Source organism: Centroberyx gerrardi, chromosome 13, assembly GCF_048128805.1.
Source record: "Centroberyx gerrardi isolate f3 chromosome 13, fCenGer3.hap1.cur.20231027, whole genome shotgun sequence".
In the NCBI taxonomy this organism is placed as follows: Eukaryota; Metazoa; Chordata; class Actinopteri; order Beryciformes; family Berycidae; genus Centroberyx; species Centroberyx gerrardi.
This window is the reverse complement of record NC_136009.1, coordinates 16,637,415-16,664,389: the sequence shown is the minus strand read 5'-3', so window position 1 is coordinate 16,664,389 and position 26,975 is coordinate 16,637,415. Positions and strand designations below refer to the sequence as shown.

Here is a 26,975-nt window from a genome sequence, read left to right as displayed (position 1 = left end):
ATGAGATCCCACACCCTGAATTAAAGGTTATCAACTGCCAGGGCAACCACCATCATCAACGTGTCCAAGGAAATCTGAATGCGTAGGTTGTGTTCTTGATGCTTAAGAGAAAGCAGGTCTCTCAAATCAAACGGGGAAAAAAAAGACCAAGCTGATGTAAAGTGTGCATAAGCATTTAACCAACCAAGATTCAATTCCATGAAAAATAGAAAAAGAATGTGTACAATTCGGAGGCGGTTGTTGTATACAGTTTGTACCCCATGAAACATATCAGTAATAAGATCTGCAGGTGTTTCAACTCCAACAATATGAGGATATACGCATCCACTGGTCCTACAGCGTGAGGCAATTCCGCAAGACTGCGGAAAATCCAATCAAATCCAAACAGCACCAATAAGAAAAACAATGGCTGAGGCAATTGCGACTGCAATAATGTCACTGGAGCTGTTTTGTAGACACTAAAAGCTGCTCCAGAGACAAACATCTGATAAAAAAGAAACTCCACTCCGCCGTAGAGCAAATTTCCTCTCTAAAGCAATTTTATATTCGATAAGTGGGAAGGCATTCTTAGCGTAATGGATCTGAATATGATCTCTGTCAGAGAACTAAGAACAAAGCCTTTTATAAAAGCCCAGTTTGCAGAATGGCCAGTGCTGCTGCATCAGATAACCAAATTGAGAAGTGCGGTAAACAAACCATAGATAGAGACGCAATACATTCATATTTTTGTTGAATAGGTGAATTGAAAGATCTCTCTTTGTCTCTGCCCTACTTTTTGTTTCCGTCGTTCCTTAGAGGTGAAAGGTTCACATTTCGTTTGATAAATGAAACAAGCATGCACACACACACACACACACACACACACACACACACATATGCATGTAAACACACCAACCCCACCTGAAATAAAAGCGTCAAACTTTGACTTTTTGTTTCTGTTGAAGACTATAAAAAGAGATGATAAATGGTTCCTACAATTGTACAAAAGAAACATGCATAAAAACAAACACAAACACACCAAGACCCACCTAGCAACTTACCCACCCACACCCACACACACACACACACACCATACATATACACTAAGAATATGACCATTCTACACCCAGACCTGTTATCACAGCTAATTACAACTCCCACCTCAGATATACAGGGCTGTAATTAGCCTCTTAAAACATGATTAACATGTCTCAATTAAGCCACTCAACATTTGCATAATATATTAGCTGTCCTAATTGCAAGTGAGTTTATATCAGAGGACAGGGAACAGAAAACACTAGCTGCATCGTGTTGTTTCTGAAGTGTGTCTGTTTGCACTGTCAGTGTCGTGACATTGTTTAAATATGTAGTAGAGAAGAGGAAAATCTCCTACATGGAAAAAAAAAGGGAGTCCAGTCTATTAATGTATGATAGATTTCACTTTACATACAAAAATAAACTTCTAATCAGCACATCCCTGCTCATAGTAGTTATAAAAATATATCACATGTTCATTATAATTTGCCTAGATAAACATTTTTAGTGAGTGGTGGAAGACTTTCCTCTGAACTCGCAATCAAAGCACAGCAACGTTTTCTCAGGAAAACTTCACACATGTTTTGAAGTTATTTATTTGAAGTTATTTATGAGAGAACAGACTGAGTCCTGTTCAGTCTTATTTCCGTGGAAACTAAAACATGGGGGGATAAACTGCTGCTTCGGCACTTCCAAGCCGGGGACAGATATACAGTCTCCCAGCTAGCGCGGGGAAACCAAGGACATAGCCATTAGTTTCAGGACAGCGCCACATTGGAGACTAATGCCTCCATCTGTCACTGGAGATGAGAGGAGAGTAACAAAGAGAGGCAACACTAACCCCTGAACTCATCATGGACAGCCATGTCAATTAAACACTGAAAAACAGCAGCACTGGGAGCCATAGTGGCCGGTCTATCCACTGCTTCGTGGGAGCTCAACTACCGCCGTCACTGTTTGATGTTGATGCTAGAGAAAATACCATAAATAGAATTTTGACACTGTATCACCATGCACCTCCGTATTTACTTCAAGTGCGCCAATGGATCATTTTCAGCACAGTTATCGAAGCAAATTTCATTGCTTTGCGCTAATGAAAGGAGGCTGCTCCTCTCTGCATGCCTCAGCCTTAGAATCTACACAGCTGTATTTTGCTGAATATCTAAAATGCAGTGTACATGTCAAATTATCAGCGCAGGCCGGAGGGCTGGGGTTAGTGGGACCAACAGATTCAGTAGGTCTGAAGCTTTGATAAGTTCAAGCGGTGTAATACATTATCCGTCTGATCACATTAGTCATGCAGGAGCTCTCCATCTGACCCAAGCCTGCATGGGAGTAATGTGAGGCTGTTGACACAGACCGGCCTGACGAAACAGTCCCAGGCCCACAGAGAGCGAGAGAGAGAGAAAGAGAGAGAGACTGGGCCTGAAATCTGACACCCAGAAACATTGACTTGGTGTCTGGCTTCTCTTACTCAGTCAACCTGTACGTGCCAGCTCCACTTGCCGTAATGGTTCCACACAAACAAAGACGCTCTCCAACTCTCTTCGCAGGATGTGAAGCAAGCACAGGAAAACACAACTCTAAGTGCTCTCAGGAACTTTAGAAACAATGATGATAGTCCTGCGAAATTACAAAAAGACAAGTGGGGCCGGTAGACGGGGCAAGCGGCAAGCGTTTTTGTGAAATATAACACGAGTGGCCAAAAAAAAAAAATGTCTGTAAGTGGTAACATAAGCCTCCACCGTTGGGTTTCCAGAGCCCATGTGCAAACCTCTGCTTGTTTAAGCTTGCTAAATACTCTCCCTATGACACGGACCGACCCCAGTAGGCTACAAATATATGGGGTGGGGTGGGGGAGCGGGGTCAGGAGTTAAGGCGTGCTCTGTCCGCTATTGGCATGCACTCCTGCCTTGTTTGTCAGCTGCTTGCCAGTGGAAGCCTCATTGCTGCAGCGTCCCATATCGCTGCTGTCAACACGCACCCACCACCAACATACCATGAAGAGGAGAAACCAGGGAACATACATTGCACAACAACTGACATGCAGACACATATACAATGGAGTATTCTATATTTAAGCATAACTTTGCCTATGTTCAGTAAAAGGCATGGGGTCTAGGAGAAGGGCTGGTGAATCTCTGAACTCTTGTACTAGTCTTCCCCTGCTTGCAATTCTTCTGAGAGACACCCTGGCTGCAACAATGTAAAAGCAGGGAGAAGCTGACTCTTTATAAAGAATATAAAAAAGACCTGACAAATTACAGGCTGTACTCCGCTCGCATACACTGCACTCAGCACATTTGGCTGTAAATGCCATGGTGAAGGTTTGAGTCATTTTCACTGTCACTGCAGTGAAAGGATTTTCAGTTTCGTCTGCACAAACCTCCTATGGGCGAAGATGAGCCGGAGCTCGACACTTCAAATTTAGACGGGGGAAACAGTCAGATAGCCAATAAGTCTTGATTCCCTCACTAAATATTATCGGTCACCCTTAACATTTAAATACTATTATGTCTTCATTATAACAATGTAATTATTTACAGCTTGATAAATCACAGGTTGGAATTTGTTGATAGTCCAAGCTTTGAATAAAAAGACCTTGTTCATTAAGTTTGTAAAAAAAAAAGAAAAGAAAAGAAAATACAAACTATGTAGAAATGATGTTCATTGCCAAACTTGGTCCTAAACAGAGAGGAAGAGTGTTTGCAGGCCAAGGGGAGCCTCTCTAGTCAGAAGCTCTCCGATTCCTGGTTGCCAAGAACGGTGGGAAGAGAGGAGAGGCAGGGGGAAAAGCCAGGAAAAGGTCCAAGTCACTTTGTTCTTCTTTTTGGAAACGAACTCTGTTTGAACCCAGAGAGACGCCAGACAGTTTACAAAGAGCCAGGCATTACTCTCTCACTTTCCTGAGCCTAAGATTTAGAAGTAGGGCCCCAACCTTCTGTAGCTTCCCTCTCACAGGCTGGACCTTTATAAATTTGGTGAAAACCCCAAAGTGTCTGCTACTTCCTTATGCTTTTTGGGAAAGCTGTGCCAGACTCTGACTCATAGGAATAAAATGTCAGCGAATAACAGTTCATGGCAAATTAAGGAAGATGGTATTGTCTCCTTAGCAGCCGTGTGTTTATTTTCAACTGTCTACTGGTAGACTGTAGCATAGCTGGGAATGCAGCAACAACAACAACAACAAAAAAAACCTTCACACCAGCAGACAAAGTGACAAGGCTCTCTAAGAGGCAGCTTCAAAGTTGTGTTCACAGATAAGGTTATATTAGAGATTTTGTTTTACTTCCTATCTTGAAAAGCAATCTCCTAAGCAGGGATCTTGCATATCCCTCAGAGAATATCCACAGGCTTTCATCATGTGAGCTGTTCTTCTTTTAATCTGCTGTTAAGTGAGTAATAATTCACACATTCCTTTTCATGACTTTGACCCTCGTTGCAAACATAAACAGAAAACCCCTCTGACCTGCCTCTGCATGTAAAACAGCTCACTTAGCAAACACCATCAAACTCGGCCAAGGAAAACAGAGAGAGGGGTGAGAAAGCCCAACCCAGAAAGGCCCAAATGTCAGCATGAAAACACTCCTGTCCAATGACAGCACCTCATCTGGGGCCAGTCCTATTCAAACGGGTGGTGTGTGGTGTGTGGTGTGTGACCTTTGTCAGGCAAAATGACAGAGACTCAGTTTTAGGCCAAATAAATTTACAATGGCACAAATAAGGAATTATTGAGCCCAAATAAATCCACATGTAAAAAAATCCTAAAACAATGAAATAAAGATGCAAAAGGGAGTGATACTAACATACTAAGAATGTGCTATTTCTCATTTGGCAGGATTGTTGGATTGCATTACTGATATAATTTCCTCACAATTTCAGTCAGTATAAAGTGCAAGCAACAAAAGTATAAAAACAAGCTAGTCTCCTGCAAACAAAAGGAACTATAGTAGGGATCTTACCTGTTTTCTCCTTTATTTCACACAAGACATTGAAGAGAGCAGGTTTCATTCTGTGGCAATTCAGTGCATGTTTCCTAAAAAGATCCAAATCAATAATATTCAAACAAGTGGCAATAGCAGCAAAGCTACTTAAATGAGTAGAGCTAGCTCAAATCAAAAGATATCATCAAGATTAAATATCCTCCCTCACTCAGTGCCATTAAAACTGTTTCTAATGTAAGAAGCAATTTATAAAACACTTCAGGACCCCTTTGATAGCCTAAGGAGAAGGTTAATAATATTCAGATTTGGTCCACATTCTTGAATTAAAATTATTTTTGCCTCACAACTACACAGTGTCTTTAAACCTTAGGATAGCCACTGTGTTTGTTACTTACAGCATAATAAATATGCAGCAATTAGTAGGCTATATTTAGAATAATCACCGATTTATAGCGTAAAAGGCACATGTCTCCAATGTATTTTGCACTATTTTGGAATTAATTTTATGATCATAAAGAGTGCCTTGGATCAAAACTATCGAAGAGGATCTGCAACATGTATAGCACAGGATTACTAGGTAAGCTCCTTTGTAACAAGCAAAGATAAGAGTCTATTAGAAACTGAAGTGCCAAGCTGCTCCACAGTTTAAAAAGCCTTGCAACAGACAATTATAATCTCCAATAATAGTGCAATAATTCACTGTTTTGATAACAATCTTAATCGAAAAGTTGCTTCACAAAATGAAATATGATCGTGACAAGTTTGTAAGGTCTTTATCCCCCTCGCGCAGTCATGGCACTTCGGTGGGCGTAATTGCCTTGATTTAGAGGCAGTCTTGATACAAACCACAATGTTATTATACCTTTACCCCCCCTCCAACACTGCCTAATGTTTCCGCTCTCTGATTAATACAACTCTTTAGTAGGCTCACCTCGCCTGTGCTTCGTCTAGGCTTTGGTCTGTGATGGTCATTATTTGCTGTAATATGTCTCCGATGTCCTGCTTTCTTCCCTCTCCGTCCGTCCCCGCCGTGCCATCCTGCATATGCTGCGCCAGGCCGGGGTGTCCGGCCATGCCTACCCCGTGGGAGTGCATCAACCGAGGCTGCTCGTCCATCCTTGACCACGGTCTCTGCTGCCTCGCCTCCAACTGACAAACACTTTTTTTTATTTTTAATAGAAAAAAACAAGAGAATATCCTTGGAAATTCCTTTGGATTCCTATGCGTCTCTCACACCACTCTCTCACCGCCCGACACTCTCCTCCTTTTTCCTTGGTAAGCTTTTCTGGATTTGGGAGGAGGGCGACTGACAAACCCTCTCTCTCTCTCTCCCTCTCTCTCTCTCTCTCTCTCTCTCTCTCTCTCTCTCGTTCTCTCTCCCAGCTGGTTTAGGTGAAATCTGATCTGAATAGCTGCTTTTGGCTTTGGCCACTCCTGCACCGCTACTGTACGGAGGGAAAAAAAACAGGATTCAACATTAAAGGGTCCTAATCTGATTAAAAGTGGAGCGCGTTCTGCCCCTGCTAGGAAATCTCCAATGTACTTAAAGCTTGATGCGCCAAACGCGCTAAGAGTCACTCGTCTTTGAAGGTTTGGATACAAAGTAACACCAACTGTTATTGTTTCGCTTATGTCTGGTAACTGACTCATAACCAGAGTATGGATAAAAAGCCTCCGCCCCTCAAGCGACGATTGGAGAAGAAGGAGCGCGCAAGTCCCACCTCGCTCCTCTCTGAAAACGTCAATCATCTTCCTCGGGAAGGTGGGACACTGTAATAAACATAAAGAGATGTGACCGGACCGGGTGGCAATACAGTGATGGATAGAGAGTGAATATGTAGCCTAATAAATAATTGTGACTGGCAGTGAAGCTCTGACCCAACAGGACAGCATGGTGGTGCTTGGAAAAGACACTCTGTCACCGAGACAATATATTTCCCTGCTGAATATTTACATCCATATAACCAATCAAAGAAATAGTAAATCAAAACGAAGATATTATAATATACAGCATCTCGCGGGTAGATGTGAGTAACATTTTTATTAGGCTTATGTCATATACTAGAGCAATTGTTATAACAATGTATTGATTCCCCAAGTGTACCATGAATGGCAGCTCATATTCCCCATCTAACCTGCACCATGTTAACATCCTGGGACACATGGCATCAAGGATATGGTCTTTCTTTTTGCTACAGTCAGATGCCAATCACCTCCCATCCACACTCCTTTAAAATAAATTACAATACATATATGCTGCAATTGTGTGTGGTGCCTCAAAGCTTGATCTGTGCCGTATCCAAATGCTTCCTTCCCTTCTTTTAATGGCCGGTGTGAAATCGATCAGTCAGTTTTCTCATTAGGTGTTGAATAGGGAAGGCAGTACTTGTCACAAGGGGCGGGCTGGGGCTGAGGCTGAGGGTGAGACTGAGGGTGAGGGTGAGGGTGGTGATAGCAGTCTGACTATCAGGCACTGCAGGACTACACAGGCACAGCAGCCCCGAAATGAAAGTCTGCACTTGAGGAGGCATTCTCCTTTTATTTCCTGTTTGAAAGAATCGCATTGTGATGGACGCTTATCTTTGTCTTGTAGATCTTGCAAAGAAGTTGGTGCTGGTGTCATCCCATTGTAAGCCTGCTCACTGTTTATTGGGGGAAAATGTTTATCAGATTGGCAGACATGACATTTTGTCTCAGGCAAACCAAATATCAAGTTTTTGTCTATATTTGTTTTCTTATTGCATAATGGTTATCCAACAGTTTACAGCATGCTGAAGTTAAGTTTTAAGTAATTAGTATACAATACAACACTATCATGTTTGCTTTTATTCCTGAAATGTTCCTTAGCAGCTGGCCTTCCCACACAAGTCTCATATCTTCTGAGGACTGATGTTAAAATCAAAGCTGGGTCGATTTGGGTGAAATCTAATCCAAATTGCTTATTCTTTTGCTTCTAAATTCAAATCTGTGCCATTGTAAGCCTGTAGACAGATATGACCTTAGTGCTTGGATGCTTTTGGGAAAGTAAATCTGAATAGAATAAATAAGACCTTGTTTGTGGCTCTGATTGCAATATTCAGAAAAACAGCATTTCAGCCTTAATGAAAGAAAAAATCATCTGACATTGCATATTCGCCTCCATTAAAACCAAATGTGTTGTTGCAGCATTTATAATGCCGCAAAAAAAAGAATAAGTGGGATTTGATTACAATTGCAAATGAATCTGATGTAAAAAAAAAAAAAAAAAAAAAAAAAAAAATACATTCTTATAAATAGTAGATGTTTGTGTGGTTTCTTACATAAATTGGGGAGTTGTTTTTCTAAGACTAAAAATGTTAATGTCGAGCATTTCTATATTTCCTCTAGAGATGTGAACTAGTTGCCTAATATTACCTTCATCCAGTGAGGCCTTTCTGATAAATATGGAAGAGGACAGAATGCACCGTAGATTATACTGGATTTTGTGATGGGAAATCATTATTGTCCTGCGTTCCTTAATAGTTACGGCACTAACACTGTCAGGTTTAGGTGTTGATTTCCTACACGGGTCACCCATACTAAAAATGTAGGATCTCACGGCAATGTAAGGTGTTTTGGATAAGGATGTCTACCAAATAGATCTACATAGATATAGATATAGATGTAGATGTAGATGTAGATGTAGATATAGATATAGATATAGACTGTGCAAACCAAACCACAAACATTTCAAGCTCCATAACGAATGTGTGCTGACTCCACAGCACATGTTCCTCTAACAGGGCCAGGGTCAAACAACTCCTTACACAGAGCGCTGCGGGTCGGGGCAGGGTAAGTTATGTATGAGCTAGGAAACACACCGAGGGAGAAAGCAGCAACTGCATGGCACATCTCTCCAGGAAGTAACCTTGATGAAAAATTCAGTTGTTTGCAGCTCCTAGCGTCCCTCAGGCATGAATAAAGTGGGGCCCAGACAGAGAGAAAAGACCTAGGCTCAGCTTCAAACTACTCACCGACCGCTGAGGAACACACAGCCACACACACACACACACACGCACACACACTGGCCGGCATTAGGAGATGGGCACGAATTAAACTTTAATCAAGCCTCAAGTAGATTAAGCGATAGGAGTCGACTCAGCATTTCCAAGCCCTTGTCCTGCCTCCGTTGACCACCCTCTCTTGAACTACGACCGGAGATCAGCACCCAGAAGTTCCAGCTTTTCTTTTTTTTTTTTCCCAGTCTCTAGATTAGCTTGTATATGCAGAAGAGTTGCATGACACAAACCTAAGGCAGCAAACAAGATAAGTCGCGTTGCCTTTAAACCTGCACAGCACCTCTGCCATTAATGCGATTATGCAATATATACATAATCACATTAATATATTTCCTGCAATGATCTCTCGTCTTTTCTGTCTTGTTAGTTAGCTTGAGTTACAGATATAAAGCAGACTTCTGTCTTTAACCCAGCAGCAGGACTCGCCTGTAGCATGCAGGTAACGACCATTTTATTCCCCAATCTAGTGTGGAATAGCTGGTTCCCTCTGAGTGCAGCTGGGGCTGGGTCAGGGTGAAGGATGAGTGATATGAAGGGGCTGACCTGTCACATAGCATTTGACTTACTATCCTTGAAACAGGATAAAAGGGGAGCCAAATGTCAAGTGATACAACTGACGCATACAAACGCGCGCGCACGCACACACACACACACACACACACACATAGAGAGGGGTGGGGAGGCTTATGTTTTATAATAAAAACCCCCAAACCCACCAGCCATTCTATTGTTGGCATGTAAAGACAGTAAGCTTATCATTTTTGTAAAGCAGAGAAAAACAGACACCGGTGGCACTCGCAGTGTGTGTCAGCCACAGGATTTCCATGCCCTTTTCCATGAGTGTGTCTGTTCTTGCTGTAGGGCCCCTGTAAGCCCTTAGACCTCTTGGCAAAGCGTGGGATGTGCCTGGTGGGGGGAGATGTGACGGATGCCGGAGCCTCGGAGCCCGCTAGCTGCTCTGTGAATTTTCCCAGACTCATTTGCATTCATAAAGAGCCTACTCCTTGTCACAGAGTGTTTTCTTTTTTAGTCTGCCTCCAAAAATCCCGTGCGACTCCTGGTGGGAGTGCACCGGGAAAATCCGACTGTCAAAGACGACAAGACGAATGAATCCCTGTGTCAGACGCGTGCGGCTTCAACGATGACAGATGGAGGAGAGCTGTCCCTCCGTCGATCGGCATGCTTCATTTTGGAATAAATAAATCTGAATTTCCCCCTCCTCCCATAACAAGTGTTGCTTTATTTGACAGCTTTCTGTGTTTGTTGGTATGTGTGTGTGTGTGTGTGTGTGTGTGTGTGTGTGGTGGGCGGTGGGATTGACCAGGAGACAGCTTGATTCAATTCCACCTGGATATCATGGCGGTGTGTAGCGCAGTGGCCTTCAGTCCTGGTCCTCGTTACCCAGAGTCCTGCTGGTTTTCATTCTGGCCAATCAGGGACTGGTTTACAACTGGGATGCAAGGTGAATACAGTTAACTGCAATTAACTAGCTGGTCGGATAGAAAACCAGCAATACTGTAGGAGAAAACCCAGGACCCAGGTTCAATCATATGTGTTTTGGTGTGTGTGTGTGTGTATGTGTGTGTGTGTTTCCTCTTCCTTTTTAACATGGCAGTACTCCTACACACAAGATCCACCTGTGATCATTTCTTAAGCCTCTGCCTGAGGATAAAACATTAAACCTCAGTAGTGTGGTTGGTTCCAGATGTAACATGTTACTGAATTTCAAGCGCAGACAACAATAAGGATCACTTACAACGCGTCACGCTGATAGCCGGCCTGTAATATTTCCTCTGAAAACCAAACCATTCGACAGCCAAAGTGCTGCCACTGGTACACCCGAGGCAATCACTTCACGGAAACAGCTATATGGGCTTAACTTTACTTTGAAGAGGTGTTCATTTTTCCACAAAACAATGGAAACACGGTGCAAGTTGAATATCAGAGTCCCTAAACCTCAAAGAACATGGTGCAAAAGGAGCATGATAAAAAAAAACGGAGAACATCTGGTGAGCTGAGCATGGTGCCAGGACAAGACAAAGCCATGTGTCTGGCAAACACATACCTACACACACACATACACCCGCACACACACACACAAACATTTATTCATGCATGCATGCTCAAACACGCCTGCCCCCCACTAGCAAACAAGCAAAAAAATCCCCCCACACATACACATGCATGCACACTACATTCATTGTGCCCGCACTCGCACACAGTAGGGTGCAGTTAAAAAAAAAAGAAAGAGAAAGCAAAAGTAGGATGTGGTTGGAGAGTCCACTGTTCAGACAAGACTAATCTGCATACTCAGAGGCTTAGAAGTGAATATGCATGAGAGAATAAAACGATATGCCTTCAAGCAGACCACCCGCTCTCTTAGGATTACTGTACCCACCTCCGAGCCTTTTATCTTCTTGTTGGCACGCAATCAAGCTGATTTAGTGTGCGCTGGCTGATGCTTTCACACAATGGATTAGACTTAAGGGACGTTAACCTGTTGAGAAAAAAAAAACACACTTTCAGAAGAGCAAAATACATTTCGAAAAAGGCTGTTTGTTTTAAATCGTGCCAATTTACATGCGACTATTATCACAGAATGAGTTTTGTATATTTGTTGGGTCTGAGTTGGTTAACTGTGAGAAGATTTAACAAACTGAACAAAGAGAGGCAAAACAAAAATGAGGGAATTAATATCTGGAAGAACTGTGCGTTATTAGACACAGGGCTCTGATGACCCATCAAATATTGAAGAAATGTCTGGTGGAACCATGAATTCACATTTCAGACAGACTTCCTCCAAGACTGTCCTCGCCAATGAATGAATATTTCATTTCAGAAAATAGAGTGGCCCTGAAAGGCACCATTACCAAACCTAATGTCAGGGGAAGAACATTCTTGGCTCCACATTTGGTTGAAAGTTAGCGGCGAAATGATAAGAGTCACCGGAGCGTAACACAATCTGATGGGGTAATGCATTGGCATCACATTAGGATGACTGTATTTGACTGCATGTTAGTGTGTATAGCTTTTTCCCCAAAATTACTAAAATCAGAAGCTGTGGGACTCAGTTGACATGTGTTTCAATTGATCTTCTCATGAATCACTCGAATTGGTGAAAAGGACCAAAGTCAAAAATGTTGTTTATGTTTATCAACACACACACAGTGACTCCCTTAAGTGCAGATGTCATATAGACCAGTGATTCTCAACCTTTTTGGCTTAAAACAAAGCGGTGTCTACTCATGACCCCATTACAAGCATGCAGAGTTCAACCAAAGAATGATTTTCCCTTTTCAGGTTGTTTAATTCGATTCATTATCAAAGGAGGCTGAGAGGCTGAAAACTATTCAGTATTTCACAAGAAAAAAAATCAAAAATTCGAGAAAAATCATTTAAAAATAGACATGATAATAAATTTGTATAGTAGAAATATGCATTTTTCCTGTCCCATAAATCATCTCGCAACCACCGAAAATTATCTTGCGACCCCCTGGGGGGTCCCGACCCCCAGTGGTTGAGAACCACTGATATAGACAGCGAGGAGCAGGGGTGGTCAAGCCTGAGTAACAAGGCCTCACACACCTCTCCTTTTCTTACACTCCAGCCTCTTCTCTTTACAGAAAGAAAGAGAGAGAGAGAGAGAGAGAGAGAGAGAGAGAGAGAGAGTGAGAGAGAGAGAGAGAGAGAGAGAGAAAGAGAGAGAGAGAGATGTCGGTGGTGGGGAAACAGTTAAAGCCATAAAGACATACAGTACCTCAGCCCTGACCCTGTGCCCTCCTAGGTATCCCCCTGCGCAGAATTCTTATTCCCTACCAAACTGACAAAGTGTTTTTAATCTTTTCTTTCCCTCTCTCCTGGAGATTGGGGAAACAAAAATCAATAGCTCCTGGCAGGCGATCTAGCAGGCTGGTGAATTACAGGGTTCTGCGCCGCAACCGGAGCGCTGCATCACAGGGGCCTTGGAATGAGAGACCTTGGGAGAGGCGTCGGAGACACGGAGGGTGCAGGGTCACTGTGGGTCCGCAGTCTGAGGAGCGTGGTATTTACTGCCCAGGCCAGCTCACGGCAATGAAAAATAACTGCCACGCAACGCAGAGAGCAACGGCCAGAGAGAGAGAGAGAGACAGATAAGACAGACAGACAGAAAGACACAGAGAGAGAGAGAGAGAGAGAGAGAGAGAGAGAGAGAGAGAGAGAGAGAGAGACTGCTGCTGTATATGCGAGCAGCTGAAGTCTTGGGAGAGTTGGCTGTGGCTGTGATTTGTGTGTACTCGCGTCATATGCTATGTGCAATACAGGTATGATGTCAAACAGAAGACTAATGTTTTTTCCCCCTCTCTCCCAAATGGGAAATGATTCATTAGCGTTTGGTGATTTAGAACGTGGCAGCGCTGGCCGATCAATATGCATGGGCCCATCTGTCAATACGTGATTTCTGCTGGTAATTAGCTGATGTGGGCCAGTGGTTGTGAATATTGCCTGGCAACTGACAGCCTGGTTGTTTCTGTCATCACTGGGGGGGGGGTGGGGTGGGGGGGGGGTGCACAGGTGGTATTAGTTCAGTTCCAATCTATACAATACTGTGCTTCAAAAGCCATAAGGATCATGAAGACAGCTTCCATGATAAAATATGCATTAGAGAGGTATTTGTAAATTTTTAGGCTATGGATGATAAAATAATTTCGATGTGAAAGATTTCTGCTCCCCTCAGCAGTCAAACAACCGAAGTAATTCAGTCGTGAATGATAAATAATGAGAGAATCCTATCCAACAATGAAAGTTATAGCTTTACATTAATTCTGTGCAACCATTTCTGTAAACATACATTTGCTCTAGAGGTGGAGGTTGTATCTCAGGCACTATTGAGGAAATCTGTCAGATCACTCAATTATCACAAGTCTCGACAGCTGGCAGCAAGACAATTAGGACTGTGAAAATGATAATGATGATTATGATGAACAAAATTCTTAATTGCTTTGTTTTCAAAGCAAGCACAGATTTACAGGCTAGAGCCCAACATAGACTGCTCCTGGCTAAATTGAATTTCAGTCTTGGTCCCGATGTCTGCCCTTAACTGAAGTAAATTTAACACCATGTGCAGCTCAAGGACCACAGCGAATTAAACATAATATGACAAAATTCACTCACATCTTCACACAGGTACCAAGAATAGTCATACTGGACATCTTGTGATTCTTTTGAGCTTCTTCCCTTTTATCAGCCGACCAGACAAGACAGAAATACTGCCAAATTACTTCTATTGACTTCTGCTTTGGCTTCTGTTTGCATTCCATTACACTAGTTGCAGTACTATAAAGAGTGTATTGAATTGCTTCGTCCCATGTCAATAAGACGATGCAGTTCACTGAAGCGAACACTGAATTCAGCATTGAATCCAGTTAAATTTGCCTTAACTTTCAAACAGTTGGGACTAAACAATTTCTGTTTAGTCCCACACCTAAGCTATTATACGTATTATCTTTTTTAATTTTATCCTCAGAATATTTATATGCAATATCTTTGTATTCTATATGTTCATTTAGAGAGAAACCCCAACAACCAGAAGTGGTGTAAACCCCTTGCAGAAGGATGCCTCTCTGTCTCTCATTGGCATTTGCATATTAGAGTGTTTTCTGGGGAAAATGAGCTGTAGAAATTAATTCAGGATTAATTGGTGCCTTTATCTCGTTAGGACAATCTAATTTAGGGGATGATGGAATTGTTTAGACTCCCTTTTGCATAATTGGATTGCGGTGAATGGCTGTCATTACCGTCTTTTTAGCATCGTCTGTGGGCCCTCTCTCTCTTCCAGGCCCCAGCCTCATAAAGAGCGATCATGTGTTACGCCAGTGTTTTGCTAACCCCTGGAACACACCGCTATGTAGCAATAGGAGAGCATGTGGCTAACCGCGCAGCAGTGATTAACTCTCTTTTAAAGCCATTAGCATATAGCTAACAGCACGCTGTTGAAGAGATTTCATATAAACACATTAGCATGTGGCTAACAACATGGCAATGATCGACTGTTAGAGACAGCAATTAGTTTTTAGTCCCAGCCGCTGCGGTGCTGTCAGTTTCCTTGTGGCAATACTGACAGCATTACCTGACCCTCAGTGCTGTGGCACATGACATCTCTAAATCTCTCAAGGCTTCTTCAGAGGCTTATTCTTTCGCCCGACACATTTCCGACACATTTCGCCCTTTCATTACTTGCACAATATCTCTGAGACAGTTTGCAATAGCGTTTTTTCACTGTGGGATGAAAATCAATAGAAGAGGAGGCAAAGCTCATGTAAAGGATCACTCACTGGAATACCTGATCTTCTCACTTCAACAACATTGATGTAACTATGGAAACTAGTTCCCAAGATGAACAGGGATATGCCTATCTTCTGACAAAAGGCTTTTTTATATCTCTCCCAGCCAGTTACCCTATACCACAACACAGGAGCGGCTTATATCTATTGTTCCCCACTATGATACCATCATCATTTTTCTGAAAGCACAAATTGTATAGATATTATTCTGCGGGCCCCTCTCTGGTAAACAAGGCAGAGTGAAATCTAATCTATGGTGCTGATACTCAGGCTGTGCCCAGCTAATTGAGTTGATGTAGTCTGTCCCTGGAGGAGCTGGACATAAAGACAGACTCTATCAAGTCATATAGCTCATATACTGTAGTTACTGGAAATGACTCGCCTTTATATTGTCACAGTGGTTGCTATGCGCTATGCACATAAAACTACCGGTTTACAGTAAACTACAAAATGCTTATCTGTGTGCTGTTACGAAGGTTAGCACCTTGTGAGAAATAAAGGATAACTGTGAAACCAGATGCCAGTAGAAACCACACACTACTTTGTCCATTGATCTTGTCAGAATGCCTCCCCTCCTTATGTCTGCTGTCATTCCCTATGCATTCCTCACATGTTCGTGATGCATACTATGTTGTGGTTTTGATGCATTTCAGCCCCCTCTCCTCATCTAGTGCCATTTCCATTCTTTGCATAAATGCAGTCTAAGAGTATTAAGTATTCATGCGTATTGGTGAAGGTGGTGCCTGTCCTTCAGGGTAAGTGTCAGGCCTGCGTGCGGCGCACGAAAAGCCCTGGGGAGAGGAGAACATTAGGATCCATCAGCCTGACAGACAAATCATTCTCTCATGTAAACATAAATATGAGGGTATGTTTCCACCGCCATCCCACTATCTGTTGCTAGGCTACCTTGCATTAAGCAGTGTAGCTGTCCCTGTTCATTTTGCTCCAGGGATTCCAGCAATACCATCATATAACCTGCTGAGTCTTAATGAGAAGGCCTGCTCATATGAGTGGATATGAACACGCTGATATGTGAAATTCATTCAAAACACAGGAATTCAACTGTCCATCAATGTGGTGGCCTGGAAATGTTTATGAATTTCAGGCGTTTGGAAAGAAGCTTTGAGGCAAATATTTTTCTTTTTCTTCCCAAACACACCTGACACAAGAAAAGGTCACAATGGATCAACCACAGCATACACACACACACACACACACAAGTGCGTGCACGTACTGATGCATACACACAGCACATGCTCACACACTTGCATAGACACACATACACAGAGACACAGACACACACACATGAATGCACACATGCACATGCAAACACACACGAACAAACACGTGCACGCACACACACACACACACACACACACACACACGATAAACACTATGTGATGCTGAGCTCCATAAAGGTCATTTGTTGTGGAGAAATCACTGATCCCCAAATGCATTAACAAAGTCAATTAACCATTCTCATACAAAGAAGAAAGGAGCCCATCTCCAATAAAAATAGAGCGCCAAACGGCGTCCAAACACCCCCACAATTACAACAACTGCGCTTCCCCAGATAATTATGTGAGCCATAAATGGGGAGAGAAAGACAGTAGAAGGCAATGGTCACTGAGAAGAAAGAGCGGGGAGATGAGGGAAGGGAGCGCCAACAGCTGGTTTGAATAGATTGTGTGTGGGATGAATTAAAAAGTTGAACCTTTCCCTGGCCGTATTCAGATGTCTGCCTCTGGGTGATTAATCATGGCCGTCAGGACCTGTAATCCCTTTCAATGGGAAACAAATGCAGCCACTGTCCTCTCCTCTCCGCAGCACCCAGGGCCCAGGGCCGCCAGCCCGCTCGCCTGGCCACAATACCTGAACTACAGAGAGGGGACCCCAGGGAGGCAGGATGTGCGGACACACTGTAATCTACTCCAAACATGATGGCATGAACAAAAACGCTGGATTTCAACAAAATTGTATAGCACCCTTTATTGGTTTTGTGTATCCTTTTTGTATTACACAGTCAATAGTTGAGGCAGGTGGCAGGGCTGCAGGTCCAATTGATGAAACAGAAATGAGGCTGCTGTGAAAAAAAAAAAAGCATTCTGAGCTGCAGGAATTTCTTTAAAGCAGAAGGGATTTAAAGAAGCTTGTGAATGATGTCAAGACATGTGACTGGATTTCAGATGACAGGGGAGTTTTTCCTGCCTGATATCAGTCCTCTCCTTGGAGGTGCTTTAGTCAGTGAACTTCATGTCACGTTTCTACATGGTGGTAAACAGCTGATCTAGTTTAGAAAGACAGTGAGAAAGTCAAGAGCCAGCAACATCGAGAGCCCGGGAGAAGAAAGTGTGTCATCAGCATAAAAATAGAAGCCTGCTAACGAATTCCTAATCATATCCCCCATTTCCTCAAGGGGCTATGCTAAAGAGGTTAAAACACCGGGCTGTAGATGAGAATTTGTGGCACATTAGCTCTAGAGATTATTTCTTGCCATTCCAAAGGCTCTCAGTGTTATTGATTGCTAAATTCACCATTATCTCCCCAGAAGTACAAAACATGGCTTTTCTCTGTGCAGCCATATATCCTTTCTGCAAATGTTAAAAGCACAATAATGGAGAGTAATTTCTTCTCAATTTCTAACACAGTGGTGAGAATAACACGGCTGCTTTGCACCTACTTTGTCAATCAATCAATTGAAAATAATATCTTAAAAGCAAAATGCATCACTGGCACATCAAACGCAATGGAAAGGCATCAGTCTTGACTTTAAGCTCGACTAAATCAAGTAATGCCTGTGTGGCTTTTACGAGTGAATAAATTGAATGCCCTTCAATAGAAAGCCCCCATACTGATTCTAACGGTGCAAGTGACCTCAGAGTAATCACCCAAAAAAAACTTAGTATTAAAAAATCCTTTGTATTCAACAAAAGGCAAATGTCAGTGTTCCCACTGAGTGAAAGAGTGCTTTTATATGTGTGAAAGGTTGTGAGGGTAGTAATTCAGCAGGGCTGCAGAAGGTAGTGTATGTTGGCAGCATGGCAGACTGTGGAGAATGGGCCATGGCCGGCCGTTTCCAGAGCCTTTGTGTGTCTCTGTTTGACCAGGCGTCTCCTGGTCCACAGGAGCACAGCTTCAACACATCGAGCAGAGGAACAAAGCAGGCATTATCAGCCCTATCTCTTCCCCACCCTGCCTCAACTCACTGACACCCAGGGACAAACAGTGGCAGCGCCCGGCCGTTCAGCTTTGCCGGGGGACTCTGAAGCGGACACTGAAGCGGACTGGGAGGTCCATTAAACACATAGGCGACACCTTAGCTGTGGACAAACACCGACACAATAGCATGCAACACCGGTTGCCACGGAGATGGAAGAAAACAGAGCACAGCGCCAGTGGCGACAAAGAAAGGGAAGGGTCAGGCACCACGGGCCACTGGCAACTGAAAAGCCTCTGCAAACTACCCAGAGGAAGCCCTCAGAGCAAAGCTAAACATGCTTTTTACTCTCTGTCACATGCACAACATGCTGAAGTTATTCAGTCAGTGACATGTAAGGTTTGTCATTACAACAACTCAGCAAAGGAACCATTTTGCATTTGCAATTAATTAGCTAAAAAGACATCAGTGATGTTTCTGATTAGTTAAAAAAACAAGGTATTTACAAAACACAAGATATCAATTTTTTTTATTTTTTGGGGGGTGGGGGGGGGGGGGTTAATGGCCTTAGTTCATCATTCAACATCTGTACAATACAGAGTATCCAGTCAGTGGTGTTATCATTTTGCTAACCAAGGATTTGAGTTACCTACTATCCTTTGTAAAATAACATGCAGTATGTTGTAGACAAAAAAAAAAAGTGCATTGATGAAGAGAGAAGATGAAAGTGGGTCGTTAAAGTGTGCGCACACGTACATGCACACACAGAAGAGAGCGTGTTTTTCTCAGTACATTCAGTGAATGTTGATTTGAATACTGTAAATTCAGATCAATAAATTAAAAAAGCCCAACCCCAAGTAAACCCCAGGACTATGCAACTGTTTCATTGTCTATTCAGTGGCATAACATCATGCAATTGCAATTAGAGTGCAATGTGCATAATACACACCAACGTGAACACGGCTGACCAGACAGACGTTGGCCTTAATTATTAAGAAAGGTGCAGTGTCTCAAAATGTCAGATTTCATGTACAGTCAATAATTATATTTTTCTTGCTGGGATGCTAGAGTTAAGTGCTTCATGCAGTCTAGAAATGCCAATCATAAAATGCATTTACAAATGCTTGAAATTATGGCTGCTGTTTTTGCCTGTTGATCATATTTCCATGTGTAAATCAAATTCAAAACTGTGGGGACCTAATTAAATTGAATATGCTAGCTGAGGGTGCAGATACGCTGGAATTTATTGAGGCTAGTCTGAAAACTGGCCTTTCATATTCAACAGCTTTCCCCCCGCTTTGATTTGGTTTTCATTCAGCAGATACAGTGGTGATTTACAATGCTATTCTGCACCAAGAGCTTTTTGCTATTCTAGCCCTCCAATAATTTTTTATCTGCTTTCTGTCTCTTTTTCACTTATGGCTCACAGCAAATAAAAACCATCAATATAATCATCCCCTATGACCCCTGAGTTCGACAACATGTCTGCCAAACAGTTCACGTAAAAGAGGCAAGAGGCAAGCCAGTTTTTTCTCCTTCTCTCCCTCTCCCTCCCTCTCTCTCTGACTCTCTTTCTGTAGTGCTCGTGTGCACAGCTCTCCTCTCCACCTGCCTAAGCTGCTGTGGCCTTGTCTGAATCCTCTGAATTCCCAGTCCACTGCAGTGTATCCGCCTGGAAACACCACAGATGCCAGCACTTGGTAAGTTGCGAAAACAAGGAAAGTGATAGGATGAAGATGTCAGTTATGGCAAATAGAACTCTGTCACAGTCCTGTAACATCTCTGTCACTGATTATCAGACCGGAGAGTCATACACACACACACACACACGCAGACACACACAGTCTGCCTGATAGACAGAAGCACAATAGGAGGATCCAAAACAGTTGAGCTCTAATAACATTTAAGGTACTGGATAGCAGAGATTTGGAAATTAAATAGGCTGTCTTGATAAAGGCACTGAACGTCATAAACATCATGCAGAGCGCTGCGGTTTCTCCCGTTCCGAGAAAACAACCAAGGACTTTCACATTGATTCCATATCTAATTTATTTCCGGCCAGACAGGGGTTTGAGCGGGACAAGACTGCTTTAGCAGTCAGGAGGGGGGGTGGAGGGGGGGGGGCAGTGGAGGGTTCACAGGCGAGCTCTTGGGTTGTTTTCCTTGAGTCCTTCGGGTGGGAGAGAAGGATCAGGGGGTGAGGAGTCAAAGGGAGGACAAGGTGACTGATTGAGCAGAGGCATTAGGTCAACGCTGGGCAGCTGAATCAAACTCAGCCAAGGCTCTCTCCCCCCCCAACTATGATCAAATATATCATCTGGCTCTGTCAACACATCTGTCCAGCTGGATGCAATACGTATATCACTAACACATGTGCGTATGGACAGAGCTGCACCGCTACACGCATAAATGTGCATATCAGCACACAGCTCACAGCAGAAAACTGACAAAAGCGGTGTTTCGCCGGAATAATGGATGCATGAAATCAATCTGCGAGTTTCAAAAGGCCATCATGTGCAATGTGATAGCTCCTGAAATAACATGAGGAAACCATATCGGTTAAAAAGGCTCCACACAAATCCACACAAAAGGAAACTAATTCAAAATGGATGACACAAATAAGTTGTTTTAAAATTCAAAATGTGTATGCTTTATACATTAGCCGGATAATTAATGTACAATAATTATCACCAGTCACTATGGGGATGAAAATTAATCTACAGCAATCGGTCCATTTCAAAGAAAATGTATTACAAAGTACATGATTCTTTTCAATATTCTTCCAACATTCATCCACAATATTTTCAATACAGAATTCAATTATGCGGAACACCTGAACAAACAATATCTCACAGCCAATTATTCAGCACCTTGGAAACCATTGGCAAACAAATTAGCAATGTTAATGTGAGAGAGCGTCTTGATATTTTTGGCTGTGTGTGCTTACAAAGGCAGCAGCACAGCCCCCACTCTCTAGTTATGGCCTATTGTTGACTGATGAATTAAACAGCTTGGACTTGATTTGAGAATCAAATGGAAATTTCCGGTGTCAGTCTGCTCCCTCTTCCTCAGCCGAGAGTCATCTTCAGAATGCGATTGCTGTTTCTGTGCTCATTATTTTCGTGAAAAATGCTGTTTTTGACTACAGACATCCATATTTCAGCTCCACTTTGAGCAGTGCTACTTTGCTTGACATTTCAGCTTCCAGACAGAACAATGAAAAGCTACCATGAGATATCTTGGCAAGGCTATTGCCCTGTGTATTGATTGGGCAAAGGCCCAACATCCCCTCACTAAAAAGAGATTAAAATATCAGACTTGTCTAAGACATTTATGGAGTCTGTGACCTCAGCCAATGCTAAAGTGGAGTACATACATCATAGTCCATCTCTGTAAGCTACACTGAGTCTTGGGCAGCAGTGACAGAGAGGAAAGTGCTGGAACATTCAACCGCGCCTTCATGGGCTGATGCCGAAGGGATTTAGCTACAAGTTGTGGGTGTAAATCAACATGGGTGTTGTTTCATTAAAAATTCACACCACATCCCAACATGTAAATTTTAAACTTGTGTTCGTAACACTGTGAGCTTGTTCGCTGGAATGGTTCCTACACCTTTTTTTTTTTTTTTTTGGTTAAAATGGATGAGATAGATTCTGTGGGAGAGACAGGGAGACAAAGGCGTGAAAGATGTGTGTATCCATTCACAGCTCCAGAGGACCTTCATTACAGAGCAAGCAGGTCCTGTCAACGTCTTTTCATTACATGGTCCCATATATTCACCCCTGGTGTCCAAACGGTCCGCTCCGTCGCTTGTCAAGAAAAGGCACTCTCGAGAAAAGTCCTCCTATCTCTCCGATCCCCCTCGCCACGCCTGATTCCAGACTGCGAGGCGGGAGAGGCCAGGCAGAAACGGGAGGAATCGTGTTTGCCATCAACAGCTCAAGAGAGTAGCATGGCAGCAAGATTGATGACACCCTCCCCGAAAGTAACAAAAGAACTCCTGTGCACGAGGGCCCGCTTATGGGGCTTGATAGACTTGTCATCCTCTTAATAAACAGCTCTGATATGTCAGCAGCAGTGGCAGCGGGGACTACACCAGACTCACCCACCAAGCCACGGGCAGGACCACCTACTGGCAAAACAGCACCCGGATACTTGGGGGCTCTCTCCATATGGAGGCCCCTATGGGCGTTGGCAGGGTGGTAACAAGAGAGGAATAAATCAGAGACAAAAACATCCCTGTCTTCTGATTTAATTGTTATACAAGAAAGATTGAATATCACATGACAGTTTAGGTTAAATGATGCAATACCCTCCGTGAATAACATCAGAGTTTATCCTGGTGTTGCTGTGGTTGAGTTTATCTGTGTGATATTACCAAGTAGCATTTTGTGACTTTGAACTTTATGAATACACTAGAAAATGGACAGCTGAGCAAAACATCTCAATCAATCTCAATCAAATCATTCTTGAGAAAAGAAGTGTGAGCATCAAACAGCTTCAACTGTTTCATTTCCACAATTACAGCACATATCATCCAACCTAACATGTTTTCTTTTGTGCCAGAAAAGACAACAGCTGTTCTTCCAGCAAATCTGATAAAAAAACAATGTGTTTTTCTCAAAATTGTCCAATAGAAACAATGCTTAAGGGACATTAGTCTCATTATGAAGAGAAACTGGAAGATGCAGAATCCGTAAGCATATTATGTGACTTTATGTTGTGGATGGGTTTCTGTTGAAAGGCAAGTGTATATTAGAAAATTGAAAAGAGAGTGGACAAAGTCATGGACAAAAAAATTATGTAAATTACCAGATGCAATAAACCAACTGATTATATATCATAATATAGCATAATATCACCATTTCCTCTTTAATCTTGTGAACAATAAAATTACGGAGCACAGGAGCATAAACTCTGTGTTTACTGTTCTCTGTTTTTGATGCATTGCTGAAATCTAACTATAAAAACTGAAAAAACAAATGCGTATTAGCAATTGAGGGAGCAGATTTTATCAAATTTAGACATCCCATATTAATATGAGAGACCAGGACAACAAACACAAAAAAATTCATGCCAAGAAAATGGAGCAAAAAATCATTTTATATAGTCTGCCATTTACAATATTCACTTATTTTTCACCAGAAACGTTGTTGTCTCTGTCACGATTCAATCTACAGCACACTCCCCACACGCTGTATAATACCTAGTTAAAGCCAGCAGGGTGTGAAATGGTATTTGGAAATAAATGAAACCGACTATGAAACAGTGGAGTTGGGAGATATTGCCATGTCAAGATGACAGACAAGTCCTGGAATGGAGCAAAAAAGTTATTATCCCAAAGAAGAGCAAGGCTGGATTAAATATAACCCATGATGCCTCACACTGCACTGCCATCACCTCCGCTGATATTGGCAAGCGAGTATACACAGAATCACACAAAGGCAAATTCTTTTGGTTCCTGCACAACAACAGCACACACTGCAGAATCGGCACAGAAAACAGGTTTGCTGAAGTAAAAGTCATGAACTCGGAGAAAAAGGCAACAACCCAGGTGGATGCCGGTCCTGCCGATTTTCATTTGAACAATCAACAGTATTTCATGCTGCCATTTCAACAAGTGTAATTGCAAAGCCTTTGGTTATTGATGCTCCAAATAAAGTGTTTTGAAGGAGCTTTAGAGGAACAGCATCCCTTAAGGCCCCTCCTGGCCTGATTTACAGCTGGACAGATGAGTCACACAGGACGTGCTGGTCATTGGCATAGTGACGAAACGTTGTCAGCCTTATTAATTTTAAAGGTAGACAGCTGTCCTGTGGATTGTTGAGACCAGAGGACACGATGATATACGAGGACCAGGGGATAGCATGGGTTAGGCCCTAATTGTTGGAAGGTTGAGTGGGGTGAGGGGGTAAGTTGTGTGGAGAGCTATCCATCGCTCTGTGCTGAAGGAGCGAGCTGGGCACCAGAAGGTGAGTTATAAACTCTGGAGTGAAAGTTTGTTGTGCCCTTTACCCATTTAATGTCACAATCCCTTTCTCTGAGCACACTGTCACACAATAAAGCTCCGCTGAAAGAGTGACACTCTCACCTACACACAACTATGTCGTGTTTATCCTAGCATAAATTTACATTCCTCTGTCACTCAAAAAAACCCTTAATTTGTGTCTCTATTATTTTGAAAAACTCTTTCCGATAAATTATGTTGATAACACTGCTAAAAATAGTGGCATTCTCCTCCGTCTCGTCTGTCATTTCAATCTTCTGTATGGAGGTCCGTAATTATATTTTGACAAGCCAGTTTACATTACATCGTACAAGATTTGAATGAATTTTGACATGTTATAATTTTCGTCAAAGTGAACGAGGTGACACTGTATGAAAGCTTTACATAATGACATCAATTCACAGAACAACGCTGTGACAGATTTGTGTTTCAAAATTTGTTTAGTACTTATATCTTCCGTTGGATGCATGGGTCATGCAATAAAGACAAATCTACAGGTTAAGGGGAAAATGTCACCTTGGCTGCTCATTGGCTCAGCATTAAAGCCATGGAGCCCAGATACACCAAATGAATTCCTGCGCTGGTAGCTGCTGCCCTCTGCTGGAATAAGAGGCATTGCTCTCCCAGAACAGAAAGCTGTTTTAACACACTACTCAGCACACTTTACCAATGTTTTCAGAATATATGGCACTGTCTTTATTTTTTATGCATTATGAATCTGTATGCTGATCTCCCTCCTCGATGGGTAATAGTGAAGAACCCAAAGAAAATTGTCTCACGTTGGAGCAAGCTGAAGCTTCAGAACTGTGTTGTGAAACAGATCAATACCATTAGTGAATGACAAGTCAGTCACAATCTATTATGATAAGGCCTAACATATTTTACAACAAACAACACTTTAATACTGATACAATCTGCATTCCTACCTGGCAGACACTCTCCCCATCTTGCTTTCCTACAGTGGTGAACTGCCATGACAAGACATTACATGTGTCAGTATTATGCAATGCAATGATTAATGCAGCAGGTAACGACTGCAACTGCTGCCAACTGTTCACAGAAACTACTACAACCACTAACACTACTACTAATAATATCTGTAATTGTAATCGTAAAAACTGTATTTTCATAGGACATTAAAAAAATGCTTCATGCAAACTATTTTTAAAAAAATGCTACAGTAATACTACAATCATAATACTATCAATTTAAATAAAAGAAATCAAGTAAATTAGTAGTAAAGAAAAGTTAGTAAAGTAAGTAAATACATAGAAAATCAATCGTATCAAAAAAGTATAAGTATATTAAACTTTACATAAAAATAAGTCTTACACATCTTCTTACAGACAGTCTTACATATATGCATAAGCTGTAAACTAAGCTTGTATAAAGCTGTAAACTGTGGTAGCTTCTTACTTTGATGAGAAAGAGAGGGAGTTAGACGCGATGCCAGGCATCTGTCTTGTCCTGGACCCTCTAGGATTCAGATCATGGGGAGGTCCTGTAATTTTCACACTGATATGAGTTGATGGAGTTTTGTGACTGACTGAACTGTTACAATAAGGAGAGAAGTATGTTTCACCTTTCTTATTCCATCGGGTCTTGGGGAGAACCAGGCTGAGACCGTCGTGGAAACTGAAATGGAGGGTGGCATCCTCACCTTCGGAAAACAAGACAACATGATCAATGCTCGTGGGAGTGTGAGCCGATGATGTACCGCACTGGAATAACAAATCCTTCAGGCGTGGCGAGGACAGGATGTACAGTACCTGCCATCGCCCTTGTGGTGCGGACCTTCCTGTACCAGTCACCTTCAGGTGCGGAGCTGAAGGGGTAGAGGTAATCAGGAAGGACCGTCCTCTCCTGCACCGTCTCTGAGTCTCCATTGACCAAATCCTTTCTCACATTATGGTAACAGAACCTGAAGCCATAAAGAGAAAAAAAGAGCATGTCAGAGAGTGCACTTGACAAAGTTCACAAACATTTCTATTGAGCCACAAACATTTAACTGTAAGGATCTGGCATATCTTTAAGAGCTTTTATCAAGCAATATACGCTACGTCAAAAGTTTGGACACACCTGATTGAATGTTTTTCATTATCTTAAAGCCATTTTGATCTAAAGGCTTATGCTCAAAAGCTTGAAATTTGTTTCTTAGACAAATATAAATAGTGAAGTTGATGCCTGTGTATGAATTTCTTTCCAAAGCCTTTGCCTTTCCATCAAGGCAAAGGGCGGCTACTTTAAAGAATCTAAAATATAAGATAATTTTGATTTGTTTAACACTTTTTTGGTCACCGCATAATTCCATTTGTGTTTTTTCATTTTATTCAGAAGTGTGGAAAATAGTAAAAATAAAGAAAAATGTGGTGTGTCCAAACTTTTGACTGGTAGTGTATGTTAAGAAATAGAATGTCAAGGCTGGTCACATAGATTCCTCCTTAAATTACAGCATAATGTGGCATTGAGAGGACTGAAGTGGGACTCTGTGCATGC

General features: G+C 42.3%; 1 protein-coding gene across 5 annotated transcripts in view; it reads right to left on the bottom strand.

Moving 5' to 3' along the window:
• LOC139931539 (pre-B-cell leukemia transcription factor 1) overlaps positions 1-25,419 on the bottom strand; it is a 61,493-nt gene extending 36,074 nt beyond the window's left edge. Inside the window, exons 1-4 of one of the 5 annotated variants that reach the window (XM_078287766.1) lie at positions 25,406-25,419; positions 11,394-11,492; positions 5,890-6,107; positions 4,977-5,050 (exon numbers count right to left, since the gene is read on the bottom strand). In XM_078287766.1, coding sequence (XP_078143892.1) covers positions 4,977-5,050; positions 5,890-6,074 — 259 coding nt within the window. In that variant the 5' untranslated portion in view covers positions 6,075-6,107; positions 11,394-11,492; positions 25,406-25,419. Of the gene's footprint in view, positions 1-4,976; positions 5,051-5,889; positions 6,535-11,393; positions 11,493-25,405 lie in introns of those variants that run through there. The other 4 variants (XM_071925066.2, XM_078287767.1, XM_071925067.2 and 1 more) reach the window with 4 other exon arrangements.
• Between the last annotated feature and the right edge of the window lie 1,556 nt (positions 25,420-26,975).